Source organism: Gnatocerus cornutus, chromosome 5 (assembly GCF_029298725.1).
Source record: "Gnatocerus cornutus isolate USDA-ARS CGAHR chromosome 5, icGnaCorn1.1, whole genome shotgun sequence".
In the NCBI taxonomy this organism is placed as follows: domain Eukaryota; kingdom Metazoa; phylum Arthropoda; class Insecta; order Coleoptera; family Tenebrionidae; genus Gnatocerus; species Gnatocerus cornutus.
Window position 1 is genome coordinate 11541404 of NC_142237.1, and position 12135 is coordinate 11553538.

The window sequence follows — 12135 nt, forward strand, 5'->3', positions numbered from 1 at the left end:
ATAGAACCAAAAATAGAAATAGAAATAGAAATAAACCAAAATTATCCAACATTTTTTACAAAAATTTGTAGCTCTGGCAATTTTAGTGATACAACAATGAAATTTTAACAGATTGCTATTTTTGATTGGTTTAATAACTTCACCAAATAGGGAAATTATGGAGCCAAAAATAGAAATTTTAGAATTTTTATTTTCAAGCTGAACCAAAATTTACCAAGATTTTTTACAAAAATTTGTAACTCTGCTAATTTTATTGTTATTTATAGTAATAAAATTTGAGCAGTTTGTTATTTTGTAAGTGCTTTTTAACTAAATCAAATTGCTAAATTATATATAGAACCAAAATACAAATTTTAGAATTTTTTAATTTCAAACTGAACCAAAATTAACCAACATTTTTTATTTTTAGAGCTTTTAAAACTTCAGTCAATCAATGTGGTTAAATATTTTTAGGATACTTCTCAAGTTCTTTGCAAACACACTAAAAGTCACAGATTATAAAACTCTGAAGGCTAAAAACAATGACAAACTGTCAAAATAGTGAACGTGAGAGTACTAAAATAGTATATTGTGCATCAAGCATAACATAGTCTTCATTTCCCACAAGCATGAACATTTAACCACGAGCCGAAGGCAAGTGTTCCACTCTACTTTTTCTACGACTGAACTACCTACCTCTAAAAATCTCCCATTTTTTCTTCAAATTTTAATTTCACAAGTTCTTAAATGCACCAGGACCGTATCTAAAAATATTGATCCCGTTGAACCCCAAAAATTCGAATTTTTTAATACGACTAAGAAGCAATTTCGAAGTTTTGGAACCGCTGCTACGCGGCTCGCCGCCGCCATATTGCCATTATCACGTGATAGCACCCATTGGACGCTCAGTCCTTATCACCTGGTGGCCCGCTTTTAGTCGACTTATCGACACCCACCATTAGAAATTTCGCACAGCGTGGAAGCGTCGTATCAGCGCCCAGAATGATAAGAACCTCCACACGGGCTCGCATGGCCTTAATAAAACAGTTTTTCTTTGTTGACAGTAATTTGTCGAGCGATAAGCCAAAAACCGATATACTATTTATAACTTGCGGTAGCCGCAGCAATTAATTTATGAAACCTGTTGTGTACATACATGCCCATAAAGTTTCTAATTATTATTATTATTACGCATCCGTTCTAGTTCACTCTGTAGATTTTTTCCTCGTGGAAGCGGATACGATCGGGGCAAAAAACTCAAATTACTATATATATCTAAGTACAACTATATAGACATTTGATTATAATTGGCTTATGGCGTTTTATGTAATTTGCCAATCAATTAGAGCGGCTCCAGTTGTCGACAAAGTTCAACTTTTCTTCTTGGAGGGCGGTAAAGTCGTTCCCACCGTCAAACCACAGTTACTTTCTAGTTTTTTTAGACCGAACTGAAAATCTTTGTCCCCCTGTTGAACAAATTGACTTTTAACTAAGAAAAATAGCTCTGGATCGGTTCGACGAAATCAGATCCGTCTAATACCATCAGGGTCGTTCAGTCTTCATTTAGCCATTTAATAAACATCTAATGGCCTATTACTGTTACACGCATGGAAGAATTCGAGTGTGACTCGCCCTCTTGTACCAAGTTGAAGTTTCAGCGTCACTCATGCGTTGTGAGTGCGACACAATAGCCGATTTGGTTCGATCAGTGCGTGGAGCACTGTAATCAAATCGTGGGACACTGCGGCGTGTTACAGCTATTATAACTTGACTGCGTTAAGGGTGGCTAATTTAATTTTATAATTTTGAGGAGATTGGGGGATTATAAATAAAATCTTGATTAAAACAGAAGCGGTCCGAATGGAGAGCCGTGCGGGACTTCAGCATTCGTGTCTGCAATGAAAATATTTGCGGCGATATCAATGCCAAATCTAAATATTTATGCCGGCGAAAAAAAGAATTGAATCTCCGTCTAAATTTCAGACATTCTCCACCAAAAATTCGTAACTTTGGTAATTTCAATGCTAAAGATATGACATTTGAGGAAGTTACTAATTAAGAGTTGTGTATTAACTCCACCAAATTGCAAAATTGTAGAACAAAAAACACAGATTTTAGAAAGTTTTTGTTAAGGTAAAGCAAGAATTTCAGACATTTTCCACCAAAAATTCGTAACATTGGTTATTTTAGTGCTACAGCTCTGAATTTTCGTCAAGTTACTATTTCAAAGTTGCGTATTAACTCTACCAAATTGCAAAATTGTTGAACACAAAACACAAATTTTTAAAATATTTTTATTTAAGGTAAAGCAAAAATTTCAGACATTCTCCACCAAAAATTTGTAACTTTGGTAATTTGATTGCTACAGCTCTAAAATTTTGTCAAATTACTATTTTTAAGTTGTGTATCAACTCCACCAAATTGCAAAGTTGTTGAATGAAAAACACAGATTTTTGAAATTTTTATGTTTAAGGCAAAGCAAAAATTTCCGACATCCTCCACCAAAATTTGTAATTTTAGTAATTTTAGTGCTAGAGCTTTGAAATTTGATCAAGTTACAACTTTGAAGTTGTGTATTAACTCCACCAAATTGCAAAATTGTAAAACAGAAAACACAGAATTTAGAAATTTTTGCTTTAAGGCAAAACAAATTTTATTTAATTTTAGAGCATTCCAAAAATTTTTATTTTATCAAAATATCAATTCGTGGAACACTGCAGCGTGTTACGGCTATTATAACTTGACTGCGTTAAGGGTGACTAATTTAATTTTATAATTTTGGAGAGATTGGGGAATTATAATTAAAAACTAGATTAAAATAGAAGCGGTCCGAATGGAGAGCTGTGTGGGGCTCCAGTATTCGTGTCTGCAATGAAAATATTTGCGGCGATATCAATGCCAAATCTGAATATTTATGCCGAAAAAAGAGAATTGAATCTCCGTCTGAATTCTTCTAATAATTGATATAGCCTAAAGTCTGAAATAATTCGTCTAATACCTCTTTGAATATGCTGCATTGTTCGATCATTCCCAGACAATTGATGCAAATTTCTCGATTGGGCATTTTCATGATGATCCGACCCGATCGTGGGCCTTAGAAGTTTCATAAACGAATTATGCAGCCATTATCTCGTCAAGAACCGGCAATTACTGAATGTGATCGGGACTGAGCTTACCTAGACGAAAATTACGCAAACGCTGAATTAACGACATGAAACACATGTCTGCACGAGTGAAGAAATGCATTCCGCAATCGCTCGAGCCCTTGTGATTTATCCATCGAGGACTTTATTCTAATATTGCTCGTAAAAGCGAGGATAGTTGAGCCACTCGAAGCTTCCATTTGTACCATCAAAGTGGTAATTAATTTTACGGCGTTTTCATGACTAGTTGCGCATTTTTTTCAAACTTATAAATTATTGATTATTTTATTGTTGCTGCTGAAAAGTTACATTATATCACGTTTACCACATGTACATCGATTGAATTTTTATGCTGCTTCGGTGGTTTATGGACGCAGGTGCGCAACATGAAATTCTACTAATGCTCATTGAAGATCTTTCCTCAAATTTATGCGAAATCTGATAAGAAGAGACATAACTTTAGACGAGCTTTAAGACAAAACTAACAGAACTGCGGTCTACATACATTAGATCAAATAAATATTCAATATTTTAATAAGTACATGGTGTTTTATTATTGAACTACTTTGACTTAATTGACTGCAACAAAATGGTTAAATTAATATATTTACTATTTATTTATTACCTGTTTATGAAAGGTACAAACATCACTAATTATAAGTAGGTAGCTATGTTTAATTACATTTATTACGAAATCATAAATAAATTTTTTAAACGAGAAAAAAACTCAAATATTTTTCTGTAGCCATTCAAAATTAATGTTTTCGATAAATCAACCTTGAAATGATAATAAACGTCGCAATTCTTAGATAAGGTCGAGAATAGTTATTGACGAAAAAGGTAAATTTGTGTTCAATTCGTTTTTTATATCTATTGGTTCTAAAAGCAAGGTCTGTCTGTAATTTTAAAAGAAGAATGAGAGAAAAAATTTGTAAGTATGTAGTAATTTGTAAAATGGGAAATTGCTAACTTATCTCCAATGAATTCGAGATTTTAATGGGCAAAATAAAATGTTGAAGCTGATACAGAAAAGTGTACCAAAAGTCAAAAGTGTAGAGCAAAAAACACAAGTTTTAGAAATTTTTATTTTTAAGACAAAACAAAAATTTCAGACATCCTCCACCAAAATTTGTAATTTTAGTAATTTTAGAGCTACAGCTCTGAAATGTTCTAAAGTTACTATTTTTAAGATGTGTATTAACTCTATCAAATTGCAAAATTGTAGAACGAAAAACACAAATTTTTGAAATTTTTAAGTTTAAAGTAAAGCCAAAATTTCAGACATTCTTCACCAAAAAATTGTAACTTTGGTAATTTCAATGCTAAAGAAATGAAATTTAAAAAAGTTACTATTTCTGAGTCGTGTATTAACTCTACCAAGTTTCAAAAGTGTAGAGCAAAAGACACAGATTATAGACATTTCCATTTTTAAGGCAAAGCAAAAATTTCCGTAATCATCCAACAAAATTCGTAATTTCGGCAATTTTAGAGCTACAACTCTGAAATTAGGCCAAGTTATTATTTTTGAGTTGTGTATTAACTTCATCGAATTGCAAAATTGTACAACAAAAAACACAGATTTTTAAAAATTTTATGTTTAAGGCAAGCAAACATTTCACACATTCTCCACTAAAAATTCGTAATTTTGGTAATTTCAATGGTACAGACATGAAATTTAGAGAAGTTATTATTTTTGAGTCGTGTATTATCTCTACGAAATTTTAAAAGTGTAGAGCAAAGGACACAGATTTTAGAAATTTTGGTTTTTAAAGGAAAGCAAACATTTCAGACATCCTTCACCAAAAATTCGTAATTTTGGTATATTCAATGCTACAGCTATGAAATTTGGAAAAGTTACTCTTTCTGAGTCGTGTATTATTAACTCTAGCAAATTTTAAAAGTATAAAGCAAAAAACACAGTTTAAAAAAAATATGTTTAATACAAAGCAAAAATTTCCGACATTATCCACCAAAATTTGTAATTTTGCTAATTTTAGTGAGCCACAGTTCTAAAATTTGGTTAAGTTACTATTTTTGAGTTCTGTATTAACTTCAAATGGCAAAATTGTAAAACAAAAAACACACATTTTTTAAATTTTATGTTTAAGGCAAGCAAAAATTTCACACATTCTTCACCAAAAATTCGTAATTTTGGTAATTTCAATGCTACAGACATTAAATTTAGAGAAGTTATTATTTCTGAGTCGTGTATTACCTCCACCAAATTGCAAAATTGTGGAACAAAAAACATATTTTAGAAATTTTTATTTTTGAGACCATGCAAAAATTTCCGACATCCTCCATCAAAGTTTATCATTTTGAATTTAAAAGCTACAGCTTTGAAATTTGGTCAAGTTTACTATATTTGAATTGTGTATTAACTCTACCAAGTTGCGAAACTGTACAGCAAAAGACACAGATTTTAGAAATTTTGATTTCAAGTCAAAAGAAATTTTATTTAATTTTAGAGCATCCAAAAGTTTTTATTTTATCAAAATATGTACCTACAATAGAACCAATGATATTTGAGAGAATTTTTGAGGATGATAAATTTTTTATTCCAACTATTTTAATGCTATAAAAATGAAATAAGAAATTATCCTTTTGGGGAAAAGTGTGAATATTAACCTAGGAGGTATTGCTGTTTCAATGCTCTTATATGCCTTGGTAATCAAAATGTTAGAAAACTTATTTTTGATTTGTAGACTCGTTGGCGGCACAAAATTATTTTTTTTGCGTGTTTATTAATTAAGTAGGTATGTACTTAAAAAACGTCTTATAATTTCATAATAAATGAACTATCTTTCATAATAAGCAAAAATGATCATTTAGTCTTTATTTAGAAATATTTCTAATTTAATTTCATCGTTTTCGGTTAATTCGATGAGACTCTAAACACTTTATTGGTTTATTAATTATTTCGTTCATTTCATTTTTATGGCCAGATTTGAAATTTATTTCCAAACGTTATAGATCTGATTTACAAAACCTGATTAAATCTTTGATTGGGCTAAAAGTTAATGTTCAATTTTGTTAAAATGCCATGTTACAAAATCTTTAATTAACTTAAATGCAATCAAATTATTGTTTGAACTGATCCGTCTTCTATCGTGTGTCAATATCATTATGTAAATTAAACTTTACTGTTATTTTAATTCGCACTAAACGGTCCAAATTAAAATAAAAAGTCTGTTTTGGAGCTTCTGAAAATTTTACTGTTTATCTTTAAATAAAACTATGAAGAAAATTGATAACTTTGTAACTTTTCTACCTGCAGTTCAAGCGTTTTGTCGCTAAAACTTTCCTTGCAATTAACAAATAATTGCCGGCAGTTTTCAGCTTAAAATTCCTCGCATTTTACTAATAATACCAGCAATAAAGAGAAAAAATGTGGAGAGATTAAAATTATTACGAATTAATTGTAATTAATCAAACATAGTCGACATGAAACAAGCACATAAATCATTTGAATAATTTCAAGTAATTTTTTTCCGGTACATTGCGATAATTGTGCTTGTATTTATCGATAAAAAGCATTTTTCGTTGGCTCGGAAAAGTAAAAGTATTTTCGTTTCACAACATATTTTCTGCTGATAATTTTAATATTTATAGTTTTGTTTGTTTTTCTCATTTTGTAACGCGAGTATTAATAAATAAATTGCAGCGATGATGGTCGTAATTGGTTGCCATTTAAAGTGACTTTTAGAAAAATTACAATAAATGGGGAAATAGAAACTCGTCTCTTTAAGATATCGAAATTTTAGTGGTGTCAATGATTGCGCGCTTATAATAAATTTCTGTAAAATCCACCACAAGTGCAGATGGAGTAGGTTAACATTTTTGAAGCAAACTTGCCCCGAACGAAATTTTGAGTGACGTTAAATTATTTAAATGAGATTGTAATGAATTCAGCAGCGGTCGATTTTAAAATGAATTTAGTTCGGCGACGATTTTTTCCGTCCAACATTAAAATACAATGCTCGATTTGAATCGAAAGATTTTCACTTACCTTGATGAGGGCGCCATCTGACGATGGTAAAAAAGTGCAGTATTATTATCCAATCAAACTAATGGAGTGTAAAAGTTTTTTCGAGCGCATATGTGGGTCTGAATAATTGATTGAAATCTCAACTATAAGGGCGTCGTGATTAATTTCGAAGGAGACAAATAAAAGAGCAGTTTATAAACAGTGTCTAATTTTATTGATTTTTATTTTTGGACATTGATAAAAATACAATATACACAAATATCCTCTCTCTCTCGCTATACAATAAACATGTTGGATTGTTTAGAAAAAACAGTTTAAGGAACTCTTCGAGGTGCACGGAGTCAATTTGGAAACGAATCTACACGGGTTGCGTTATTTTGACGAAATTTATGTCCATTAGGTCGGCTAATAATGGTCGTTTTTTCTCAAATAACTGCTTAAACAGGTTTCGAGATCGTATAACTGAGCGTGTTTCTACATAGCAGAAATTTCGTGATTAACACACAGCACTGTCAAATAATTTAGTTTATTTATAGGTCCTCTGTTTTTGGCGAAAGAAAGAGAAAAGTTAAGAGGACTCACCGTGAGATGATCCGTCGCACCACAACACAATCAATAAGAATTTTAAACTCACTGACTAGAAACGAACGGTGGTCCAACGAGGATTGTGAAATAATACAGAGAGGGGCTATTTCAAAAACATGTTCGTTTTAATTTAGTCACACCGTACAACGATATATAAGTATAATTATAATAAGTATGTACACATGAATCTAGGACCAAGGAGACAAGTACGGTTCGTTCGTTTTTTATCCAAAAATAAAAGTCAAGAGAGTCCAACTGATGCATCGCACGACACTAACCAAAAACTTTAATAAACAACATAAGAACAACTTTATATTTTTTAAATATATACGACATTCTATACATTATAAACTTACATTGTAATTTTATTCGTCAACCGTCCCGGTGTATATTAAGTATAAATCACGACTTGCTACTGCTTGCTGACAGTAGTCATTCTTCTTATTTACAAAACGTGAAGCAGCATTCGCCGTTTTTATTTTACACTGGCGCCTGCCGACGCATTATCACTCTTCTTATTTACAGGTATTTTACAACACACGTCCAAGGTACTCACTCGCACTGCACGGCGAAAAATTAAGTTTAAACTAGTTCGATTCGTCCACAGGACCTCCGCGACGGCCGGAGTTGAGGTAGCGTTGAAAACAAAACAGTCACGCGCCGTCGGACATTTTGTGGGGGCGGCGTACAATACAATCACTAGCCGTTATCGCTGTGGTGCAGCAAGGAGGCCCAGTGGGCTGGATGCTAGTGCGCCGTCAGCTGGTGACCCATGCCTTGAGGAGACAACATGGGCGGACTGTGGGAATGCGAATGTTGGCCCATGGGCGAGCCATGCATGTCGGGGTGGTGGCCGTAACTGGGGTGCATGTGCCCTCCCGGCGGCATTCCTTCCATGATTTCGCCGCCGAGGGTGTTCGGGGGTGTCATTCGCTTCTCTTTTTGCCGTCGGTTGCAGAACCACACTCGCACCACTTCTTTTTCGAGTTGGAGGCTGTCGGCCAACGAGGAGATTTCCTGCGCCGAGGGTTTGGGTTGTTTGTGGAAGTGCTGTTCTAGGGCGCCTTTCACCGAGACTTCTATGCTGGTGCGCTTTTTTCGTTTTCGTCCTTGCGCGGCGATCTTGTCGATGGACGTGGGCGAGCCCGTCGTCGAGTCGGCCTCTTCGAGCCACTTTTGCAGCAAAGGTTTCAATTTGCACATGTTTTTGAAGCTGAGCTGGAGGGCCTCGAATCGACAGATGGTGGTTTGGGAGAAGACGTTGCCGTAAAGGGTGCCCAACGCCAGGCCGACGTCCGCCTGCGTGAAGCCCAACTTGATCCTTCGTTGTTTGAATTGTTTGGCGAACGCCTCCAAGTCGTCGCTCGTGGGAGTTTCGTCTTCGCCGCCGCTGACGTCTCTATCGGGATGCTGGGGGTGGTGCGGACTTTGCATGTCGCGGTGCAGGGGATGGTGCAGTTGCGGCGCCGCCTGGTGATGGGCCAACATTCCATTCATGGCGGCGTGATATTGTTGGAGAGGCGATCCGGCGCCGCCGGGGTTGTAATGGGCCGAAGAGACGGGCGCGTGCCAGGCGTGCGGCGAGCCCATGCTCTGCTGCTGCTGTTGGCGGTGGTGCATCATGTCGGCTTGCTGGGATAGAGGCTTCACGTCCTGGTGCGGATGATGGTGGTGCGCGTGATGCATGCCCATAGACGCCGTCCAAGGATCCGCGCCCGGTTGCAAGCTCACCCACGGATTGGCGGCGGAAAGAGAGACGGCCGCGTGGCCGCCCGGGGACGGCGAACTCGCCATGTGGTGGTTGTGATGGTGGTGATGCTGCGGAAGGTACTTCATCTCGTTGGCGTCCGCAGCGGATCTCGGCGAGGCGCTGGCGTGGTATCCTCCGACTATATTCATCCCTACGACGCTGCCGTCCAGGTCCGCACTTACCGCACTGCTCGCCGGAAGGTACGTCGTGGCCGCCATGCCCTGCAAGGGCCGCCCAACCACCGAGTCCACACTGTCTTCGTGTTCGTACACTTTGCCACCGTTGTCAACACGCACTGAATGCACACGGCCGTTATCGCCGCCACCGACCACGGAATGTCATTTAGCCTATCAAACCAAAAAACTCTAATGGTCAGCTCTCATGCGTTATGCATAGCGCACGGCGACTCTGCTTCTACTACTGACAGAAGACAGACTCTGCACTCGTCGTCGCAGCCACTCGCCTCCCACCACCGCGACCCCTCCTCTCGCTGCGCGCGCCATTGGTACCGTCTCACTCGTCGTCGCTCCGTGACGTCACGCGCACGACGACCGCCACTGGCTCCCGACTCCGCGACGCCGCCCTCCAACTCACCCCCACCGCGGAGGGGAAATGTTTACACTCGGTAGGACACGGTAGCTAGGCAACAGACCGTGCACGACTCACATACGCCGCCGGACGCGACGGAACATTATTGACCAAAAGACACGAAAATTCCCCAATTAAACCCCAAACTCCCTACACCACCGCCAACATCAAAAAATTTAAATCGACCCACAAAAAAAACGCACAAAAACACAAAAAACTTCATTTGTGCGATCAAAAGTCACCTGTTGCGTACACAAATCATAGTTGGCTTGTGCCACAGTGAAATTAACATGGAATTTGCAATACAATGGGGCATTAGCAGTTGCACCTTATACATATGTATGCTGTCCGAAACGCTGCTCCGTTGGGGTAAATTTATAATATCGGCCCGCGCGAGCGCTTCGCACCCTGCAAATGAGACGGGGCGCCCCGTTTCAAAGACCACCTGATGACGAGCACTTTACATACCTATTTAAAAGAATATCTGCTAATTTATCGGTTAGATAAGCAATGTTTGAATTTTCACAGACGCGTATGCATAATGTAGTTTTGTTTATTGTTTGTTTGTTTTGTGTTTTTCCAATAGACGGACGTCTAGACTGACATTTTTTATTGTTTAGATAATGAGATGTTTGCAAAACTTGCAAAAGAACTTTACACTTCTGGGAAACTGTTTCTAGCTGTGCGCAGTAATTGCGAGATGCTCACAGCGTGCTGAAGAAAATTTTACTGTTGTCTTATTATACCTTTCTTGATCCATTTTTATTCTAATTTTCCACGTTGTAAATCCAATGGGAAGATAAATTGAAATATGTTTATTCGGGACTTTAATAGCGCAAATATTCATTTTAAATTTTAATTTTATTTACACAGCTCTGATATAACCGCCATCATAATTACATCGCTTTAACGATGGACGTGAGCATAATTCTTACTGTGGCTCCTATTATCATGTGAGATTTCGTTAGTATTATATGCATACCTCCAGCGAAAGAACTGACACTTCCTTTGAATGGATAATCACGGATTTTGACAACCAACAACGAAGAAGAAACTATTTCATTCTACTAAAAGTAAATTAAAAATCCGGGAAATTTGGTGTCTTCGAATGAGTAGAAGAATTTGTCACATTTTTGATTCTTCGATGGAAGCTGTAGATATAGCTACTCTTTGAAATACCTACTTTTGATAGCCTCGGAAAAGCGAAATCCACGAAAAAAGCGAGATCCAGCGATTTCCGAGGGCACCTAGCAAGAAACCATTTGTCATATTTTTTGATTTCTCGATGGAAACTGTAGCTAGCAAGAAACCATTTGTCATATTTTTTGATTTCTCGATGGAAACTGTAGAAATAGCTTTGAAGTACTTTCTCATGTTTTCAAAGCAGTTCTCAGAGAAATTTTTACATCATTAAAAGTTTTAGAAGAAGCAGAAAATCGGTTCTTTGGTGGTCAGTAAGAAAATGCGTTAAATGTTAATAAAGCCCGTGTTGTTTGGACGGGCGTGCTGATCTCTTTAAAATAAACATATCACTTCTGCCATTCACGCTCTTCGAGCAATTTGCAAACTTCACGTTCGAAACGGCCGTGTGAAAACGCTGTGTAAACTGAATATTTTACCTGCGTCCAGATGTTGTCAAGGTCGGTTCGGCTTGTTTAAACAAGACTTCCCCAATAAATATTACGTCCGTTCGATCCGAACAGGTCCTTTCCCCGAAATTGCGAATTTCCAACCATAAACCCATTGTCGCCTCTATACCTGGTTGTCTCTCGTGGGCGTCAACAGTTCCTGTAATAAAACCCGTCAGGAAGACCTCCACGACACCTGGACGCTACAAATTCCTAGTTTCAAGTTATATAATACTATCTGCACCCTCTTGGCGTGGCCCCAACCCTCCACGACCCTTTATCTCTCATCTGCGCCGAAGAATAGACAGATAACCTTTCTAAACTGATTTGTCTCTTTCAATAGCATCCGACTGTATTGTGCTTTTTACTAGTTTTTTCGGTTGCTTGAGAGCTTGAGAAAAACGGTGCAACGAGAGCAATTATAAGCAGGTATAAGTTGGGTTGTATGACTTTTGACCAGTTTTGGAATTCCGT

General features: G+C 37.1%; 1 protein-coding gene across 1 annotated transcript; it reads right to left on the reverse strand.

Annotated features, from left to right (window-relative positions):
• Positions 1-7301: 7301 nt before the first annotated feature.
• Positions 7302-9903, reverse strand: vvl (ventral veins lacking). The gene has a single exon (XM_088036993.1). It carries the CDS (start codon positions 9661-9663, stop codon positions 8443-8445), a length of 1221 nt encoding a protein of 406 aa, XP_087893119.1. The 5' UTR covers positions 9664-9903; the 3' UTR covers positions 7302-8442.
• Between the last annotated feature and the right edge of the window lie 2232 nt (positions 9904-12135).